The 22,948-nt window shown below is 38.5% G+C and overlaps 1 protein-coding gene across 9 annotated transcripts in view; it reads left to right on the top strand.

The window, feature by feature from the left end:
• myo9aa (myosin IXAa) overlaps positions 1 to 22,948 on the top strand; it is a 135,995-nt gene that overhangs the window by 81,032 nt on the left and 32,015 nt on the right. For 8 of the 9 annotated variants that reach the window (XM_074621676.1, XM_074621682.1, XM_074621726.1 and 5 more), the window contains 10 exons: positions 1,708 to 1,805; positions 2,290 to 2,416; positions 2,845 to 2,934; positions 6,318 to 6,434; positions 7,898 to 8,032; positions 13,652 to 13,773; positions 15,449 to 15,590; positions 16,737 to 16,932; positions 19,477 to 19,596; positions 21,379 to 21,454. In XM_074621676.1, coding sequence (XP_074477777.1) covers positions 1,708 to 1,805; positions 2,290 to 2,416; positions 2,845 to 2,934; positions 6,318 to 6,434; positions 7,898 to 8,032; positions 13,652 to 13,773; positions 15,449 to 15,590; positions 16,737 to 16,932; positions 19,477 to 19,596; positions 21,379 to 21,454 — 1,223 coding nt within the window. The remainder of the gene's footprint in view (positions 1 to 1,707; positions 1,806 to 2,289; positions 2,417 to 2,844; positions 2,935 to 6,317; positions 6,435 to 7,897; positions 8,033 to 13,651; positions 13,774 to 15,448; positions 15,591 to 16,736; positions 16,933 to 19,476; positions 19,597 to 21,378; positions 21,455 to 22,948) is intronic. The other variant, XM_074621720.1, reaches the window with a different exon arrangement.

Raw genomic sequence — 22,948 nt, forward strand, 5'->3', positions numbered from 1 at the left:
CAACGAGGCGGTAAAGGAGGACGAGTCGGCGTGATCATTCTTAGTAGTCTCATTTAGCCACTTGTTAGCAACTGCCTTTTTTAAGACACGTAAAAGCTTCAAAATTCACCAGTGGGATATTAACTGATGTATTTTATGTCGTAGAACAAAACGTTAAAATCTCTTCAGCTTGTGTTAACCACAGACCTTATTTCAGGCATCTGACTAAAAGCCCTTTGACTTCCAGACGAGGGAACCAGAAGTGCTAAAATGTTAACTCATTTCCTGATTTTAGGACTCATTCCTGCTCTGCTCTATGAGATCTGCACTTCACGTGTATTACATGTTCTGTGTAAGATGTGAACTTGGAAAAAGGCCACTTCAAAAATAAGCAATGCATAAGCAATCTGCCTGTGGAAAAAGTGAAAATTAGCTTGTTAAGATTTCTTGAAATAAGATGTAATATTTAGGGTTTTCAACATAAAAAGATATCAGCTGGGAAAACTCATATTAAGCTATATTTCACTAGTATTAGGAAGTGTTGCGTGACATAATAAGCCTGTAATGCTCAAAAGTTAGTATTTTTTCACTTAAAGGTGCTATTGATAACATTGATAACACTCAGTTACTTGATGTCGTATTTTCCCTCCCCTTTTCCATTGCATTCACTTCACAACAAGTCGTTGCCAGGCACTTAATCTCAGCCATTTATCTGTTTTTTCCACACTAACTGACGACCCAGAGATACCACGTAATACCAACATTGTTTTACTTTTACTGGGGTGGCAGTAGCTCAGTCTATATACTTGGCTTGGGACCAAGTACAGAGTGTGGATTGTTAGCTGAAGAGATGCTAGTGCTCCTGAGACCTGCTGAGGTGCCCATAAGCAAGGCACCAGCCCCCCAAACTGCTCCTCATACGAGGATGGGTGAAATGCAGATATTAAATTTCACTGTGTGCTGTGCTGTGTACAATGCAATGTGTGACAATAATGTTAATTTACAAACAAAACAAAATATTGTCTCACAAGCCTAATTAGAAGTGGGAACCAAACGTCAGATATCTTCCACAGAGATAAGGAAAACATTAATTTTGGACCCGCCAAATTTTTTTAATGATTAATTCACAATCATAATTTTTTTTTTTTTTTTTTCAAAAGCCATAGTTTTATTCAGCACCTTTCTAAACCTTTAAGATAATCAAGATGCATTGTCTTGCAGCTCTGCACACATCACTGTTGTTGCATCAAAACAACCTCCTAGTTTAGCTCATCATCCATCACTTAACACAGGAAAACCCATAAACTGCTGCTCCTCTCAGCTCTTTTACCTGCTCGCCAGTTTTCTGTGAATTGTTTTTAAACGGGGAAGCAGGGCCAGATTTTCCACTGCATGAGCAGAAGCTGCACACGCTGCTGACGCTCCGCACATCACTGTGATGAGTGTTTGACCCCCGAGCTTCTTAATGATAGCTTATTTTAGTCTGAGTCATTTGTTCTGTCTGCTTCAGGCCACTCTGCTGTTTTTTTTGTTTCGCCTGCCAAGTAAACTAAAAAGCTATTTTAAGCGTCTTTGTTGGACACTCTGTAAACATTAAAAACATTTGGGCACTGTGTATGTCAACAGTCTTTAGTGTCTTGTCATTAGCTCTTTTGGCTTCCAGGCCGCCGTGTCGTAACAGCCGCTGTAAACCTGATGACACCCGGTTGCTGCTTTTTCTTTCTGCAGGACTGCTTCACAGTGGAAGGAGAAGACCTGAAGCATGACTTTGAGAGGCTTCAGCTGGCCATGGAGATGGTGGGCTTCCTTCCTTCCACACGCAAACAGTGAGTGACACACACATGACCACCATAAGTGTGTGATCCACCTCATCCTCCACGCTAGGGCTGGGCAACTATTCAATATGATAATTTATCGGCTTTCAATGGAATCGTTTCATCATAAAATCATATATCGAGATATCATGATATCTATCATGTTAGTCGTCTAACATTCATACGGTTTTGTTGACTAATGGATTAGTTGATTTATTTGACAGATCTGTAAAACTGAGTTTTTCCACAAAGAATCACACAAATGCACCACTTTAAATCTTGTCTTTACCAGAGATGTGCTCAAACGTTTCTCAGAAATAAGTAATTCAGCATGAAAAAGCATTAAAAACACATAATCCACTAAAGAAATCTAAGACCAAAACGGCCTGTTAGTCAACTAATTGACTAGCAGGCAGGCAGCTCTAGCAGTTACAGACAGTCCCACAGTATTTTTCCAGTGCAGCATCTCTTAAACGTTTCTTGAATTGTTGTTTAGGATCTTCTGCCTGTTGTCAGCCATCCTTTACCTGGGCAACATCCGCTACAAGAGGAAAACCTACAGGGACGACTCCATCGACATCTGTAACCCAGAGGTGCTGCCTGTCGTCTCAGAACTGCTGGAGGTACTGAAAAATAATGCTGCTGGGAGGTTTTATTGCCGCATATTCTTTAAATGTGTGTTTGTTTACTGTAGATCAACAAAAAGATGGCCTATGTCAAAGTCTAACACGATGTGCCTGCTCCGACTGGGTTTCTTTTGTACTGCAAAACAACACAAAATAAAACAACACAGAAAATAGACTTTTCAGGATTTCATAATTACACAATATGACAGAAATTAATATAACATAAAACCTGGTCTCCATGGTTTAAATATGGGCACTTTATGTGAAAGATACATTAGTTATCCACTGTAAATGATGTCATGCACACAAAGTGTGGATAAAAGTGTACACATACAGTATATACATTGCATTGAATGATGGCTTTATCACCTTTTCAGTGGAGATTTAACTCATTTCATTTTCTCTCTCGCTGTCGTGATCATCAGGTCAAAGAAGAGATGCTGTTTGAAGCTCTGACAACTCGGAAGACAATAACTGTTGGAGAGAAGCTGATTGTTCCTTACAAACTTTCCGAGGTGAGACTGAACTTAACGAACATTAAATATCAGATTAATGTGCAATATCAAGCATGGTCAATTTAGACATGTAGATACAGAAAAGACATTTAAATGAAGTCCCAGATGGTGAAATTCCTTACAGGTGTTCTCAAATGTTCTCAGAAGTCGACCAGGCAAAACGTCATTATTGTCCATGGTCTTACATTTTGTATAATTATTTTGGCATGTTCATAGAGAGAGGGACTTGAAGAGTAAAAATCAAAGTGCTGCTCTAGACTACTGCACAACCTAAACTTGATTCCCTCACTGGTTTCTCAAGTGTGCAGCATTCTGTAACTGGGCTAAAGATTCAGTGTTATACACTATAACTGGTTGTGAGACCTTGTTGAAAATCTTCTTTATTAACTTTCTCTCCTCTTCATCACTGTGCTAACATGCCTCAGTCAGCTCTTTGCAACAAGTCTTACTGTACTGTAGTATGGAATTAGAGTCAGACCTAAAGATACATGAGTTTTTGTATTAGTTGTAAGAGTTTAATTATAGTATCATTCTCAGTAGTGCGACTGAAGGCATTTTGCCAACTCAATAACGGCGCTGCAGCCTCGTCTCTTCGGTCTGACCCGGCCGTGTTTACAGGACAGCGTGCACCAGGGCCGGATCTCCTCCTGCTCTCTCTCTCTCTCTCCCTCTCTCTCTCTGCAGCTCTTTCAGTCTGTGGCCACACATGAACACACATGAACACACATGAACACACATGAACACACATGAACACACGGTCACACCAACACACACATGCACAGAGTCCTTCAGTGTGTTTAGAGAGACGGGAAGGCATTTCAAGTCCCTCTACAGTTTTCTCTGAAAACAAACACACGTCACGGTCTGCAGATGAGAGCCATCTGAGAGAGAGAGGAAGGAACAACAACATGGATACAGTGTCAGTTTTTACATGTGCACACAGATTTAGTTAACTTTTAAACTTGCCATGATGCCTGAATATTTCATATTCCACTGATGTTTAATATTTCTTGCACACATACAGTGAGTTATTTTGAAAGATTTTCTTATTTTCCAGTACAAATCGCCAACACCCAAAGAAACTGTCTCAGCAGTATTTTACCACAAACTCTCCTAAAAGATGTTGGCGTGTTACACGTTCAACCTCATAATGGGCCTGCTGGATATTTAGCAGCCTTTTTAAATGATCAAACTGTGATTGTTTTTGGGAGCTCCCTGGGTGGTCTCTGTGTAAATATTGCTCTAACAGTCACAACAATCTCACTGCCTGTTAGCTGAAATCATACACTTGAAAACCTCAAAGAAATCTGAGCGTTTCTGTAACGACTTTTCCCCATTTGGTCAGAGTTATGAGGCTGTTTCCGTCTGAATGTTTTAAGTCCAACTTCCTCTGAATAATGAAAAGCTTATGGGCCATCAGACCGCAGTATGTACGGGGTTCAAAATAATATCTGTCCTGACTCATGGAAGGCTTATTTGGTCTGAGGTTGCTAAAAATAACCCTGTTAATTATTTAGAAACAAAGGAATTTTAACTTTGAGTAGCCACTTCATGGTGTGTTTTGTTTCTGAGGACCACGGCTCACCTTTGCTGCTGCAAGGTCAAATCTTTCCAGCGGATACGGGGATTAGAACGTTTTTTCTTAATAATTTGACAAGGAAGCTTTTGTCAAATAATCTCACTGCTTATACAAAGAACTATTCCATATCTTCTTCTATATCTTCCAAATATTTAATGTTTGTCATCTGATCATCATGCTGGTCTTCCCAGCAGCAGAGCCTTTAGTATAAACAGTCTATGTTTAGCCTATTAAAGCTAATATTTCCATTAGGCCACGACAGCAGCCTTGTCCACCAGAACTTGGCAGATCGTACCGTTTGTGCCACACTCGATTGGTTTGGCAGATCCCATGAGTCAACCTGATGTGGTAATAACATTAGTAATGGCCCTGGGACGTCCTGCTGTGATACAATACAGTCTGCCAGCATGTCTGTGCCAAAGTTTCAGTAGAGAATAGGAATGTTTGGGTAGTACAGTTGTCTGGTTTCTCCTGTTTATCTGATTTTTACCTTTTAGGATTACCCTTTTTTACATTTTGGTTTGTCTAGAAGGTAACCCACATTTGTGAAACTTTCGTGAGATGGTTAAGGTTAGATTTTGACCTTTATTGGTTAAGTTTAGAATAGGTCGTCGGGCAGAGAGTCTTGCAAGAGTTTTTGCAAGGTTTCGCAATTTGTGGGTTACCTTCTAGATACGACCACACCTTTTCCAGTAAAGGGTTCTGAGTTCAGTGGCTGCTGACAGCACAGTGAGGATGTGATTTACACTCAAACTATAAATGTTTGGTTGTAAAGGAGAAATACAACTGTCTGCACATCTTGACTTCTTTTTAAATAACCTTTTTCAAGCTGAGCCAGTGTTGTCTGAGACATTTTGACCTCAATATAAATCTATTTTATTTTCTATCTTTAAATGCCTCCATTCACTGTGTCTTTTTTTCTTTATGTTGGACCTGTAAGAAAGTGCAGTGTAACCAGGACAAGCTCTAATGTCTAATACAGATGTGTGCAGCGTTGAGCTTCAGAGGGCGAGTCAGGAACAATGTCTGGAGTTGTATTGTAATGGATGACTCTTCAAACCTCTGGCTCTGCACAAATAAATGTCATTAGTTGGACATTTGGGGAATTATGCTTATTTGCTTTCTTGTTGAGGGTTAGATGAGAAAATCGATATCACAGTCACATCTGTACAGTCAATATGAAGCAAGAGACAGTAGTTGGTTAGCTTAGGTTGGGCAAAAACCGGAAGCAGGTAGAAACAGATACAGATACAAACCCCCAATAAAACTACTTTTTACACTTCCACTTTTGTACCGATTAAACAAGCAAGATATCAAATGTTAATAAGTGAGCTTTAGAGGTGCTAATAGACAGATTTTTTTTTGCCTTTGAACAGCTAGCTGTTTCCCCCGTTTCCAGTTTTTTTGTGCAGTGCTAAGCTAACAGGCTGCTGGCAGTAGCTATGTAGCGTACAGATATGAAGGGTTATATCAATCATCTAACTCTCAGCAAGAAAGTGAATAAGTCTTTGATGAATAATCCTTTAAATTATCACTTCGCCAAACAAAACTTAAAAAAAACAGGGTAAAATGAAATACAATGAACATAGATAACAAGGAAACGAGACAGAACAGGTTACAAATAAAAAAATAACATATACAATACAAGTACTTCATATAATACATTAGTGTCTCTCCTATAACACTGTGCATGAAAAGAGTTGTATGCATCATACTTCTCCGTTCTTAATCAAACGTTGTAAACTGAGGTATTCCCAGTGGGAGTAACACTAAAGAGATACTGTGTGTGTGTGTCTACCTGCAGGCTGGTACGGTGAGAGACTCCATGTCCAAGTCCCTGTACAGCGCTCTGTTTGACTGGATCGTCTTCAGGATCAACCACGCTCTGCTCAACATCAAGGACCTGGAGGAGACCACCAAGGTGGGCCGACACAAACACAGCGACTTTTACAATCACCTGTAAATCAGTTAAACCACCTAAAGAACAAGCTGTAGTCTGAGAGATTCTCAAGCATGGGCAATCTCAACATAATAACTGTCACTTAACCACTTCCACTCCCTCCTCTTAGGTGTGGCAGGGGTCTTTAGGGGGAGATAGCAGGTCAACAGTAAATGTCACATAGAAGTGGTGTACATCATCTGAAAGCTGGGAACCTGAAGATTAATTTGAGATGCAGCTCAGCACTGTGTCAAGTTGTTCTAGTCATAAATCTGTAATAAACATTGTGTTTTGTTACGTGCCTATTAAAGTGTTGAAGGTTTCAGAGTGTTTAAGGGCTTAGAACATATCGATGGAAGTATGTAATGTCAGTTGTTGCAGCAATCTTTGGGTTGATACCATTTGTTAAACAGATTTGGTGATAATTTAACCATTTTTAACCACTCAATAATTGACAAAAATGATCAATGATCCTTTCAAAATACCACATTAAGTCACCAAGACCTTGAGGAACACCATAGAAAAAGCCATGCTGTGATTTGGTATACAAAAAATTTGACATTTGGAGATTTCTGTAAGAATTTCATTTTTTGGCGATTGAATAACGAGCACTTCTGTTCTGGAAACTGCTCAGAAACCCCCTTATTGTCAATCTACCTAGGAAAGCCATCCATCCTCTGAATGCTCTAGGTCTCTAGTTTGTGGCTGTAAAGTTTCATGAGGCTGTGATTATCCTAGAGGTCACCATAGGTCATTTTATACAGCGAGGTCAAGTTTCAAGAATGGTCTCACTTTGATGAAATGGCTACTATGGGGACTAACATCATCACACATGAATACAATTGGGCTCATTGGATCCACAAGAGTCTCAGCTTTACAACGATACACATTTATACAATTCTAAAACTATTTATGGGCCCCAGTAAGCAGAATTATTCAAATATACCATTTTACAATAGGCTAAAAAAACACATTTGTATTGCAACTGCATGGTTTTTGCCCCAAACTGCATGTGATTATCATAAAGTGGGCATGTCTGTAAAGGGGAGACTCTTGGGTACCCATAGAACCCATTTTCATTCACATATCTTGAGGTCATAGGTCAAGGGACCCCTTTGAAAATGGCCATGCCAGTTTTTCCTCGCCAAAATTTAGCCCAGCTTTGGAGCGTTATTTAGCCTCCTTCCCGACAAGCTAGTATGACATGGTTGGTACCAATGGATTCCTTAGGTTTTATAGTTTCTAGTTTCAGTATCTTTTCTAACTAAAACTGAACTTGCTGCAGTTGTCCTAGGGGAGTTTAAGAGGTTAAATTAATTTTAGTGTATTTATGAAACTCTCGTTGGACAACAATCACCTTTACTCAAAGACTTATAACCCTCACTGACAGCACAGTGTCTGAGATTTAGATTTTTTTTCATGTTGTGTTTGTCTGTCTCCCTCAGATCTTGTCCATTGGAGTGCTCGACATTTTCGGGTTTGAGGATTACGAGAACAACAGCTTCGAACAGTTCTGCATCAACTTTGCCAACGAACGTCTCCAGCACTACTTCAACCAGCACATCTTCAAGCTTGAACAAGTAAGACAACTAGATTTTCATCTTAGTCATTCTTCTTTCTCAAGCTCGATAAATCTTAGGAGCTGGCTTCTTGTTTCAGGCTTTGACTGGGAGCTGAACTTCTTGAGCTACTGTTGTTTTAACATATTGTAGATCCACCCGCTTAAGTTCTTTAGTTCATGCTTATCCCACCACGCAGTGCACGTACATTACAATGACACTGGAACAATGGAGGAATTCTTCATCACATTATGCAACAGGGTTGCTGACAGTCGTATGACTCAGCTCACCCCCCCTGTGACCACCGTGACTGAGGATGTATGTTCTCTTAAGTGAGCCGATCCACTTCAAAGGGCTTTTTAAAGTCGTGATCTGTAAGATTTGCCCGTAAGTTAAACATTGTGTTTACCCTGAGATTAACTGAATCAGCCGACCTGCCCTGACATGTTTGTCGTGCTGTTCATGAATTACACCGAGACATGAAGGACTGTGTCCTCAAGTCTTTCCAGTTTTGTACAAAGGAAGTTGAAAGTGAAACGCAGAATTATTGTGCCGTTCATTAAGGGCTTGTCAGATTTGCCATGTTACGGTGGTTTGTTCATCATATGATCTGATGGACTTCGCAAGTAATGGCTCAAATTTTCAAAGCTTCATAAAGCAAACAAGTTGTCAAGCATGCATGTTTTAATGCAACCTCTGCAGGGAACAAACGTGAACATGACATCTATGAACACTTTATCCACATATGGTGTTTATATAGTTTAAACAATCTATAAATGTGGAGAAGTTTAAGCACTTAGTCAGTCAGTACTTCGTTTGCCCCCAAACATTTCTTTTAACTAGCAAAAAGTGCGAAACATTTCTGAAGTGGCCGTTCTTTACTGTACTTTTAGTATGTCTGCTTGTGTTAGTACATATTGTGCTCTTTATCATAGCCCTCTGAGCTGATGTTTTGTCATTGAGTATCAGAAGGTTCAGAAGTCAGAGGGTTGAAACCCTGCAGTAAACAACCATTCAATCAGATAATGACAGAGTTGATGTCAACTCACTTCCTGATTTCCAATATATTGACCCCCACGAACACCCAGTGACTCTGCATGTGAACAGTAAATGTGTTGTCCTATTGATTTCTAATGTTTTCCATGGATCAAACTGCCACTACAATCACATTTTCTATCAGACATCCTGGATACATATCAGGCCAATGACAGAATAAAATCCACATTTTAGTTAAAGTCTCAAAATGAACATGGTTTTGGAGTTTTGATATTATAACAGTTGATTAAAACTGCACCAAAGACTTGATCAGAGGAAACTGGAGAGCTTATTAATTCCTAATGGCCTACAGTCGGTACAATATAGCATTAGTTGTGTGTGGAAAAATCAATGTGCACCACTGAGGAAGCCTGAAAATGATTCAACCAGGATAAGTTGACCAGGAACTGGCACACTTCATGTTTCCGCTGAAGCCAGCTTCACACCCTCGTCTACGGTTACAGTACAGTATATTTCCATTCATCTGTCGGCCAGTGAGTCACTCTGTTGGGACCAGTTAGGCTAAATGCTTTGCTTAAGGGCATTTTCATGGTCATTTTAAGGGGGAATAGTACTTATTTTCTTATTTAGCTCTATTTTCTAACCTTTTCAAACAACCTCCTCTGCCAGTAATCATGTAGTTGAAAGACATGAAATGGAAGAAGTAAACATTAGTATGATAATATTTATATTTGAATACTACAGTATAATTAGCAGCTATTATCCAACTTGTACATCTGTTACCACGGTACCATTATGTTCCATCATAGAAAGGATTAAACTGCCTGGCAGTAAATAAGGTAGTTGAACTTATCTCCACCTTTACCAGCTGCAACACTTGTGATGCTCATACTTACTTTTACTTAAGTTATATTTTGAATGCAGGACTTTTACTTAAAAGTAAATACTCGTATTTTTACTCCGTGATATTTCTAGAACTGAGTAGTTCTTCCACCACTTTATCTATAATGCACAAAGAATATCCAGCAACATGTTTTGCACATAGAGTCCCAACTCCATCTTGTCATCTGATGCTTGTGTACTGTTGGATATTAGAAAATACGCAGCATAGTTCCTACTTTGATAATGTTAACTGATGAATTTTATGTGGAAATGTATCACAATAGTTATTAATTAAGGTTTCAATGGAAAAATAAGTTTACAGGGATAGTTTGGGTGTTTTGAAGTGGGGTTGTATGAGGTACTTATTCATAGTCAGTGTATTACCTACAGTAGATGACGGTCGGCACGCCCCCAGTTTGGAGAAACAGACAGAGGTTGCTGCTGTGGACGGGGCTGGAAGCAAAATGTATTTTAGCCACCTAAAAGAAAGGCTCACCTAAAAAAATCAATATCAGTTTAAGTGTACGCTATATTTAGAATATCTTCACAGCTTTACTTTGCCATCAGACAGCCCTTTCTGATAGGAAACTGAAGCCATTATCTATGCTCTTTTCTAAGCCACCAGGCTCCACTATAAAAAAAATTACCTCGTAGAACACGGGAGTTGCTAACCGATCGAGCAAAATTACCGTTGAGTCTGGTGGCTTTGGCAAGAACATACTGTAGATGAATACAACGGCTTCAGTTCCCCTCGGGAAAAGGCTGTCTGACGGCAAGGTAAAGCGGCTAAAATATTCTAAATATAGTGTACACTTGAACTGATATAGATTTTTTTTAGGTGAGTCTTTCTTTTAGGTGGCTAAAATACGTTTTGCTGCCGGCCCCGTCCACAGCAGTACAGTAACTTCTGTCTGTTTCTCCAAACTGGGGTCTTGCCGACTGTCATATACTGTAGTTAATACACTAACTATGGATAAGTACCTCATACAACCCCACTTCAAAACACCCAAACTATCCCTTTAAAAATCCATCTGTGATGCAGCCTGAGAGAGAACAGAAAACAGTCTTCTTCCAGCTATCGATGATGTCATGTTTTTAACTCACCATTGCTCTCTCCCTCTCTCTCTTATGTCTGAACAACATTAAGAGATAGATGAAGCCAGCAATTTTAGTTATGATGACAGACAGAGACATGTAAAGCGGCAGTAGGATGGAATAGGCTATAATTTATATTATAATTATTGGGCTAAATTAATGAAACACTATTAGCACAAACTGTAAACAAAGTACTGAATGAAGACAATCTGTAGAGCAGCTGTGTACAGTAGAAGCTGATTCTGCACATTTTGAACTATTCAAAATAAGAGTGAATCACAGCAGTTGTTGGTTGATGATTTAAAGGCATGTGGAGGGGGCGGATACAGTATCCTGTTCAATATAATGCAATTCAATACAACACCCCCTCAAACCACAGCGCAGTGATCACCAAAGACTTGAGTCAGCACCCGTCTGACGCACAAATTGAATGTTATGAGTTTCACAAACGTTTATTCCAGAGCTGTTGTATTGGATTACACTGCACAGGTGTTCCTTTGATGGTTTCCAGCCTGTGTGTGTGTGTGTGTGTCTCAAGTGTTATTAAAAGACACAAGAGTAAAAACCTGTCATTAGGAAGTTAGTCAGTGAAAGACGACTGTCACGTGTTCTGAGATGTTGATATTGTGACGGGATGAAAAGACGGACGTCTTCTACAGTTTAACTTTATTATTATCCAGGAGGGAATTTGGTTTGCAGCCAGACATTAAACTAAAACGTCACAGATGACACTGAACAACATAAAGCTTCATCAATTTAAAAGATAATTCATTTATACCTTTGTTTACTTTGTTGTTATTCCCTTCTTTAACTTATGTTACTCTAAAAAGACATGCAAGACAGCTGAATATTAAACCGTGCGCAGAATTTAAGTAAAGGTCTATAATCTGTTCTCTCAATAAAAGTTAAAAAAGAAGTACTCAGATCCTTTATTTAAGTCAAAGTAGAAATACCCATTAATTAGTTAATTAATTAATTAATGAATAGAATTAAAGTATTAGTAAGTAAGAAGTGTAATCAGTATAATCATCATATTATATTATTCTGTTTTATCACTAACAAATACATTTAAGAGCTTTTTAATGTTGTAGTTTGTCAATGTGGAGATCATTTTATATACTTTATGTACTACTGGGCATATTAGTAGTATAGTACTGCATCATATCATATAAGCAGATCATTTATGTGCTGTAAAAAGTATCTTATATGTCAAATAAATTTAGTGGAGTTAATATTACAATTTTGACCTCTGAAATGAAGTGGAGTGGAATGTAGCATAAAATAGAAATATTCAAGTAAAGTACATGTGCCTCAAATGTGTACTTAAATACAGTACTTGAGTAAATCAAATCAAGTTAATTTTCAAGAATCATTGATTTTAAAGTGAGATGATGTCACTTTTGAAAGAAGAGATGGTGATATTCCTTTTCATACAAATGAAAAACTGAGGTTATAAGCAGTAAAACAGACTCTTGCTCAGTTCAGTCTGTATGACCAGTAGCTTATGTTGGCTAATGTAGGCAACCTTAAGATATGTATTGCTGTGTAATTGACAGTAATAAGTCAGTTTTTTGCCTCTATGTCTCTTGTCCTCTTGTTGCATTACAAGTCAGTATTCACAGTTGTCCTGTAATTGTCACTTTTTGCTGCTTTAAATGTTTCTAAAGAAGATGAGGACAAATGGTTGTTTTTCCACGGACTGTGGAACACTGTCTGTGTAACACAGCTCTTCTTTATGATTTTGTAATATATCCAAAAGAACCCGCTGCACTTCTCAGTGGGGAGGGGAGTGACAGCCGGTGTTGTAGAATATATTTAGTTAAAAACGGTTAAATAAATCTTTTGTTGATAAGCGTTGAATGGAATCAGTTGGATTGTTTGTATGAAGAGAGCTCAGCAGAAACTACAACTGCAAAAGAAAAAGATGTTCAACATTTTTCTGCAAAACTTTACCTATATCAGCACTCATAATATATTTGGTTTTATTTGACCAAACACTGAAGAAGAGGATCATCCTCTGTCTTCAGCACAGGTAGTGGAGAAAGCAACAGTAATTAACTTGATTTTTGCAGACTTTAGGGTAACATAACAAGAGAAAGGGAGATTCCAGTGATTTTTATTAAACCTCCTCTGGATTAAGGTCTTCATTGTTTAAATCTCTTTCCCAGGAACACAGGAAAATAACATGCATGAGGAAGAATAAATGATAAATGCTCTGAATGCTTCTCTCATTATTAAACCACCAAGAGGCCAGGAAAGATCTTAAGAGTGTTTTATAGCACGGGGACACGACATGAAAGCAGCCATACAAACAACGCTGCTGCTTTGATTGAACAATTTAAGAGCCTGACTCACATAGGACCAGTTGTCTGTTTTTTATGGCACGTTGATGATTAATATTATTATTATGGGTGCTTATAGTCTTTGATGCCATATATACTGTATGCCATCTGGCCTAAAACTGAATTTGACCAGACTTTAAGACTCTTTCTCTGCATCTATCATCGTTTTCCAACTGCTTTAAAACATAAAAGTACAAGAAATGCAACCAAATCAAAAGTCTACAGTTCCTCCATCAAAATCCAATGCTTGGAAGCAAAGTATTATTATTATTCTTGAAGGTATCCCTGACACTGAGCCCTCTCTTTGTATTGTGTGTCCTTGTAGGAGGAGTACAGGGCCGAGGGCATCACCTGGCACAACATCGACTACATCGACAACACAGGCTGCATCAACCTGATCAGCAAGAAGCCCACAGCGCTGTTCCACCTCCTGGATGAAGAGTGCAAGTGAGTCTTTCAGCCTGTCTGGCTTCCTGTTTGACTGGTTTGTTTCTGTGGAAACTCATTTTATTTTCCTGTGAAGTAAACGGCAGGCGGCCTGATAGTTGAATGGTTAAAACGCAACACCATATAACTGCCATGTCCCTGGTTTGATTCCAGCTGGGGACGTTTGTCTGGAGACCACCTGTCTGTCTTTATGCGGTCAGCTGTTAGATAAGTTAACGGTAAAAAATGCAAACAAAAAACTCCAATTTTGCATCCATGAGCCGTAAAGCATGAAATGTTTGCTGCAGCTGGACAGTGTTTTCTCTTTGCGTAGAACTTTTTATATTAAAATTGAATGAAACATCACCCAACACTTTCAGCATCTTTCAGCTCCTTGTTTTGGTTTTATGGCACCAAGTGGCAGACAGACCAAGAGACTAGCTGGCCACTCCAAATGCTCCATCTCTGCTGGATATAAGAACTGACACTTTTTTGTTAACATGTTAGTCTGTTAGCTCGCTGCACAATTAATCGAATATTTATCGTGATCACGATTCCGGCTTTCCACAATTAAATGAACATGATCGACTGTGATATTGACGTTTAAAATGCTCCGCTCATAGAGAACTCTGCTGCATATCAAATCAAACGCTTCCTAAACTAAAGGCCAGCCACCAGGGGGCGATCCAGATGTTTTGACTTCACTTTTAGGAATCTGTCATGCTCTCGCGTGCGCACCCACTGCGACTGCAGTCCAGAGTAGCAGAGTAATATACTGTATTTTACTCGTTTCGACAGAGAGCAGACAGGCAAAACAAAAATGATCTGAATTCAGGGGAAGTAGAACCTTATTTTAAGTCTTATTTTGATGCAAAGATTGGTACTTTAACAGGAAAGTTGCACAACATGGAAGTGAAAGCAGTGCTCTGTATATTTAAATGTGAAAGAGCAAAACAAATTGTGTTCCTAAAATAAGTGAATAATCGGGAACTGAACTGAATTGTGATATTTATTTTGGCCATAATCGCACTTCCCCAGTGTAAGATGGAGTAGCCTAGAATGTAAACCCTCTAAACTGCAGAGTAAATTGAATCTTTTCAGGTTCATGACTGTAATGTGACTATTTTCACTAACCGTATTTCCTCCTTTATTCCCCCCTTTCTCCATTTGGACACTGAATCAAAGTCCTCCCACTTGGAAAAGCTAGAAAGCTCTGAGTCTTTGGCTGAGTTTACTTCATAGCTTAGGTTTCACCTCGTTCCAAAAACCCCTGGTGTCTCATTCTTCCCCTCTTCTCTTCCTGTAAGCTGCTGATTTTCTTCAAAATCTCTGGCTCTTGATGTTAAAGGACTGGAAGGAAATCTGAGCCGAGATCGGCTTAAAGTGATAATCCTCAACCTGTGGCGTCACAGGATAAAATGTCAAAACTGGTTACAGATCAGATAACTTGCCACGTTTCCAGCGGTCCACAATAAGTACTGTTGTAGTGACGGGTGGAAAAAATAATGTCTTTAACTCATGACGCTGTTTGTGGATGATGAGATGAGAAGTGTGATTTATACTGCAGCGTTCATGACGTAGCTGAGAGCTTTAAACAAGCGCACCAACCGTGTGATTTCCTCCCTTCTTCATGTGCTTACATATTAAAAACAAATGTGAAAAAACAAATCAAACTCTTCTGTCCTTTCTATTCCAGTTTCCCTCAAGCCACCAACCAGACTTTGTTGGATAAGTTCAAGCGGCAGCATGAGGGGAACAGCTACATCGAGTTCCCCGCTGTCATGGAGCCCGCCTTCATCATCCGACACTACGCCGGCAAGGTCAAGTACGGGGTCAAGGTCAGTGTCGTCCTCACTTCCACACCGAGTTACTGATTAGACAGGAAAGGAAGAGAAAGTGGAGCGAATCACAGCTTTGTTTTTGTAGTTTATGGAGCTTTTGTGGAAGGAAGTGTTTGTTTTTCTCACATTCACACACATCATCATCGTCACAACGTTGTCATAGCTAATAATGTAAAAAGATCTGCATTGTTATGCATTATTGATATGCATAACAGACGGTCATGGCTTTCAGTTAAAGCCAGATAACATTCCAGTCTGCTTGTTTTCATGAGGAAAGTTATATTTCTAGGTACACCTGACTGTTCTCAGCAACTTGAGATTTTTAGGTTGTAGCGGGCTTAGTTTTAAAGCTAGAGTGAAGATACCGAAGGAATTTGTACCAACCATGTTATACTAGCTTGTCATGAAGGAGGTTAAATAATGCTCCAAAGTTAAGCTAAATTTTGGCGAGGTGAAACTGTCACGGCCATTTAAACAGCAGGGTTTTCCCTGTTACCATGTTACCATTATAAGACTTTGGCATTGCACAGACATTGTGCATTTTTGTTAACATAGCCTGAAAGCCCATTTTATTTATTGTTTTGGTTGTGTGGTTTTATTTTATTTATGTTTTATATATTTTGAATATTTTCATATTTTTCCACATTCCAGTTCCAGTGGCTGAATATTCTTAAGAATTAAAAGTCCATTGCTCTTTTAAATGGTGGAGGCTACTTGCATTATTATGCTATTATATTATCATTATATCAGTGGCATAAAATGGTCTTAAAATGACAATAATATTTCAGTTATTTATGTCCAACAAAATAGTTATCGTGACAGGCTTAGTTGTATTATTTTAATTATTAGCTGTCACTTGCTTGTTTGGCACACTCTTTATTGTGTTTACTGTATATTATAAAGGGGCAATTTGAACCATTTATTGATATTAATGATAATTTTGTGTTGTTATTGATTTAGTTTTGTTCTATTAATATCAGATGCTTTTTGGACCTTGCTTTCATGATTGTACTAATGTTTTATTTGGACATCTTTTAATGTGCGGACCCTAGGAAGTTTAACAGAATCTAATGGGGATCCAATAAAATAAACAAATAATACCATTGACTACATTTTTTTTACATCTCTGTCACACATACACAGGATTTCAGGGAGAAGAACACGGACCACATGCGTCCGGACATCGTAGCTTTACTGAAGAGCAGCAAGAACGCCTTCATCTGCGGGCTGATGGGCATCGACCCGTCGGCCACTTTCCGCTGGGCGGTACTCCGAGCCTACTTCAGGGCCCTGGTGGCTTTCAGAGAGGCTGGGAAGAGACACACGCAGAAGAAGACTGGTGAGCTCTCACACTAATGGAAACTCCACTAATATGCACATTATAGCGGTGAGGCAGATTACGCTCTGATGTAGGAGATAGACGGGGAAATCTTATCTGAGCTTACAATACACAATATATTAATGTATTAAAGCTGCGGTTGGCAGTTTGTTTTTGGCATTCTTGGGCAAAAATTCCATAATAACCTTTCAGCATATTTGTAATTCAAGTTTGATAAGTCCGTCTTCCTTTTTGGGGTAAATTTGCAGTGTAGGCAGTCGCTGTCAACGCTGGAATAGCAGCTTTTCCTGCAGGCTTTCACTATCTGAAGGGACGTACATGCGTATCTGCATTTGTTAAACAGCCAATAGGAACGCTCTCTCTCTGAAATGACCTGTGATTGGTCAAAGTCTCTCATCACTGAATATATTTTCTAAAGTTTGAAAACAGAGCCATGAGGAGGAGCAGAAGTCTAGTTTTCTCTCAGATTACTTGAATAACAATATGCTGAAAGGTTATTATAGACTTGTTGCACAATGATGCCCAAATAAACCGTCTACCCCAGATTTAAGGCATCTACTGATGTTTAATTTGTGCCTTTATTATTAAGTTGCAGCTGCACAATTTTCAGTGATAGATTATATTAGAATAAATATTAAAAACGATTCAAATCTGTGTTCGCTGTGTCAAAACAGCACTACAAAATCCACAGAGAGAAAGGACATTGACTTTACTGAATGGCATGTGAGCAGGTACTTTTTAGTTCAGTAAGAATAATAGTAAACTAACAAACTACTAAATTTAGAGAAGCGAATAATGGTTATTTACTTCTCTTTCAGATGAAGACGGCTGAAAAGCTTGACTGTTAGCCAACTGCATGAAATTACAAACATGATTTTTTTTCAGTTTTCTCGCCATGCACAGTACTGTTTTGCTCACATGCCACGCAGTTAGTCCTCTTCGTTCATTCTAGTTCGCTTTATCTCCGCCATATGTTCTGTTTCAGTAGTGATTGTTCCGTAGTATGTGTGCGTAGTGCTGCAATGTATTTACAGTAGCTCTTGCTCTTTGTTTCTCTCAGCTTTGGCTCTCTACGAATGCCTTTTCTTCCCGTAGATAGACCTGATATGCAGTAGATATTGCCATCAGATGTTCTTTCAGCACTGCCGTCGTATGAATCAGACTTGCGCTCTGCACCCTCTTGATCCTTACCACGCATTTAGTTTTACATGTAGATGTTGTTATGTGAACATAGAAGTCTTGTATCGTTTGCTCATCCTTAGATATCTTTTAGAAACCTTCTAACTGAACTCTAAAGATATCAGAGTCACCCAAGGGAACCTGATACATGTCTTCTAAAAACATTTCTGCAAAATGACAGTTGTGTTTTTGACTTAAGGGGTGGGTCCATTATTTTAGTTTTTTAGGTTTTTATATCATTGTGTAGCTTCCCAGTGGTGTTCCTTATGTATTCAAATCCAAACAATCAAACTTTGGTCAAAGTATGTTTTAGCGTCAAAATGCTATTTTCCCTAAGCCCTTCTAAAAGCTTTTTCCCACGTGACCTGACGTAGATTTCTGCATGATGACGCTACTACATGTACAGTATATATACATCCTTATAGTCAGTGTATTAATATTACATACAGTCACTTATATGGCGGTCAGCATGCTCCCAGTTTGGAGATGCAGACAGGAGTACCGGCATGGAAGCTAAACAATGTACTGCTGTGGACGTCACGTTAGTTCAGATCTGAAATTCACACAATAAAACAAACAAACTAACTGATCGATGCAGCGGTAGACCAGCAACTCCTGTGTTCTGAGAGGTAAAATTACTGTTTTTGTGAATGGAGTCTGGTCTGGTAGCTTTGAAGACAGCGATATAAAGGCTTCAGTTCCCTGTTGGAAAGGGCTGTCTAATGACAAGGTAAAGCGGTGAAATTATTCTAAATATAACGTACACTTAAACTGATATTGATCTTTTTTAGGTGGCTAAATTATGTTTTCCTACTGCTCCCTTACACAGCCGCTTTACCTCGCCATCAGACAGCCATTTCCGACGGGGAACTGAAGCCGTTATATCGCTCTCTCAGACGCGGGAGTATACATTTTCCATTTGGAAAAAAAAAAAAAAACAGAACAAAACACAGATGGACTCGCCCTTTAAAGATTTTAATGTGCCAAGTCTTTGATTTTTTTTATAAATGATTATGGGCTAAGTTTTATGTTAAATTACCTTTTAAATACCCTCACCTTGTCTAAGAGGACGAGGACTGTCGAAGCAGAAAAACTTCTAGAAGACATTGTATGGAAGTACCTTTGGGGGGCGAACACCTACTCACAGAACTACAATGACAAACATCCTACTGTAGTTTTGAATGTCAATCATCTTCTCTCCTTAAGTCTTGCACAGGTATCTCTCCAGTAGACGACTGCATCTCTTGATCTCTTCCTCTTCGCTGTCTAATCTGTCATTTCTCTCTCTCTCTCTTTCCCCCCCTTCTTTTTTCTTGTGTATTTCTTTTCCTCTCTTGTTTTTTTCTTTTGTTTTGCTTCTCCAAGGGCATGATGACGCTGCGCCCTGTGCAGTTATGAAAAGTGTGGATAGTTTTAGCTTTCTGCAGCACCCTGTGCATCAAAGAAGCTTAGAGATCCTGCAGAGATGCAAAGAGGAGAAGCACAGTAAGGCTGCCAATACAACAACAACTCCTCCCTACTTTCATGTTAGACCATGACTCTGGGAAACTGTAGGGACGAGGCTGACCAACATCTTCAACTTTACTGCACCGTGCTGCAGCCAAAGTCAAGCCAAAAGAGATCAAAATCATTCAAACTATAAGAGAAAAGTTTTTATTTTTCTGCTTCATGATTTGATTTACAACTTTTCTATTAGACTAGATGCTTGTTGGTCTCCACTCCCTCTGTCTCCCTCTTCCCTCTTTCTTATGCACCTGCATGCATTAGTCTTGTCTTGCATGTTGTTCTTGTCTTGCATGCTTCAGCCATTCTGTCACTTACACTGTGCTGGCATGGTTGTAATTGCTCTATCGGCTAATTCTGGTCTGGGGAAACACTTTCTGTTTTGTCACGCAGCTACACGTTCACGTCCAGTCCTGTGTGTCGGGGGGGCAGTGGGTGTAGTTGCTTGTCCACCACAGCACACACGTCTAAAATCAACCAACTCCACCTGTCACTAATACCACATAGACTGGTGATGGTGATAGAAAGACTGAGGGGGTTTAAGACATCACTAACTTGCTCACAAGGCAGCTTTACATGTGGTGCAGGACACACACACTTCTCCCACAGCAGGTCACTTTTCCTTCATGACACTCAGACGTGTTTGTGTCTTTTTGTTTTGTTTTTTACCACCCTGCAGCTCCTGATGAGAGTGAAAATGTTGTACAAAGTGATGAAACTGAGAACGGTATACTGTTAAAGTCACTCTGATAAAATGCTCCGTAGGCTAACCCCACCTGTAGATGATTTCTCATCACTATTGATTGATTGGTTCAGAGGGAATGCTTGTGTATGCCAGCAGCTTATCACTGCCACTACGCTGTAGTAATGTAAAAAAGCAGCTTCAGCTAAACCCGTTCTGCTCAGAGTTTTACTTTTTTAACTTTGTGCTTCACTTTTAAAGAAGTTGCTCTGATGTCCTAAAAAAACAAAAATGTCTGCGTCAAAAAACTGCCATAAAATGATATATTAATAATATGTTACACCTTGATAGAGATACATATTTTAACCAGCTTCAGTCTTGATCATAGCTACCAACTTTTCAGAGTTGTAATGCCAGTTTGTTTACATAATGCCACTGTTGTATTTTATGAAGAAAAAAAATACACACAGAAATGTAATTATTTTCTGTATACTAAAGGCTAGGGGGAAAGTGTTTCACTGTCTGGGATATGTCAATGATATTGATAAAATGTGTACAATATATCTGAGTTAAAATTAAACCTGTCTAGTAGAAAATCACAATGAAAAATTTAAAAAATACTATAAAATATGTACAATATATCTGAATTAAAATGAAAGCAAGCTGTATAGAAGAAAATTACAGTGAAAATAATAAAAACCACATTTCACATGCATTGCTTCAAACACTTAATACAGTTTTAAGCAAACCTACAGTCCAGACTAAACTAAATAAGTCTTCAGTATCATCTTCTATAATTCGACACTAACAAGAGCAACTCACTATTAACCTCACAGACCTTTGTTTCAATATTAAATCATCCGCAGCACATTATATTTCCAATAAAAAGGCACATAACACTCACTGCAATAACACACGTGGTGTTTTTTTGCTTGGGAAGGGTTTGAAGGATTTGTGTTTGTCTCTGTGTCTGTTTTGTATGTGTGTGTTTGTGTGTGTGTGTGTGTGTTTGTGAGTGTGTGTGTGTGTGTGTGTGTTTTTGTGTTCTTTCACACAATGCCAACCTGTCTGTTCGTGATCAGGTGTGACCAGAAAGAGTCCACGTACGCCGCTGTCAGACCTTCAGGGAAGCAACACCATCAACGACAGCTCACCACGGTAAGAGTCTGCGTTTTCAGATTTGTTGTAACGGTGAGTTTCAGGTTCTTTATAAAGCTTCCCATCAATGTCAGGTCGAGGAAGAGTTTTCAGGAAATTAAAAAAATAAATTACGGCTATATTAGAATCAGAATCTGGTTTATTGCCAGGTTGGTTTTCACATACAAAGAATTTGCTTTGGTGTATTGGTGCATAACCTAAACATAGTAAGAGAAAATTAAATACAAAATAAAAGTAAGTACAAAAATCAAGAAACATAAATATAGAATAGAAGAAAATTACAAAAAAATATGAAAAAAATACTACAGAATATGTACATTATATCTGAATTAAAATGAAAGCTGAAAAAGCAAAACCAAATTGTCCGAGGAATGTGCACAGATTCATAGTAATACTTACATGAGGAAATGGATGCACATTTCAAAGGCACATCCTCCTGATGACTGCATTCATAAACTACTACAGATATGAACACAACGTGTCACCTGAGGACAAAATACTTTGTTGACACACCTGACAATGTAATGCAGTCTAACACCACAAACAACAGGCTCAAAAGTTACCATAAAGTTAAACCATTACTGCTCTCAACAAAAACTGCAATATTACAAGCTTAATAAATGTCCGATTATAAGGCACACTTGTTTATATTATTTTGTCCATCCCCTGTATATTTATTCATGTCGTGGCACAGTGAAGGAAAATTAGCCTTTTCCACCACTTCTACTCGTGCAAATAGTGTGTCAGATACAAGCTGAATATGAAAATATCGGGTAGGAATTACCAAAGGCCCCACGATACGATATTATCACGATACTTAAGTCACAAAACGATACTATTGTGATTTTAAACATTTTGCAACATGTTGAGTATTGCGATAAATTGTAGTGCAATATATTGCGATTTATTACCTTTTATCAGCTGCAAATTATGCAGTTTTGTCAACATCTGTTTTTTTGTTTTCTAATGAGATACAGTTTTCACTCTGTTCATCTCAGAGTTTTCATTCACATATCTTGACGTCAGAGGTCAAGGGACCTCTTTGAACTAGCAACCGGTCGCTATTCTAAGAGATCAATGGTTTATTTAATAAAAGATAGATACTTGACGTCCATGTGTCGATACAATATTGCCACGCAAAAATATCACGATACTATGCTGTATCAAGTTTTAATCAATTAATATTAATCTAATATTAAAGATGATATATTACTTACATATTTCTCTCATATATCTCCATAGTATTTGTAAATAAATTCCCTTTTTTTATTTTCCGTTTTGTCTGTTGCTTCTTTGTATTATTTACTCTTCATATTGCTTCTTTTTTTAACAAAACAAGACAAGAAAATAGATGATATAAGACAAAAATATATTTATTTTTATTTATATAAACAATCAATTTACACCGATTCAGTTGAGCAGTACTGGGTAGAATTCAGTTATTGTAAATCTTTTTGTTTCTTTGTTTTTTCCCAGCTTTTTATGCCTTTATTA

This window comes from Sebastes fasciatus, chromosome 2 (assembly GCF_043250625.1).
Source record: "Sebastes fasciatus isolate fSebFas1 chromosome 2, fSebFas1.pri, whole genome shotgun sequence".
Classification (NCBI taxonomy): Eukaryota; Metazoa; Chordata; class Actinopteri; order Perciformes; family Sebastidae; genus Sebastes; species Sebastes fasciatus.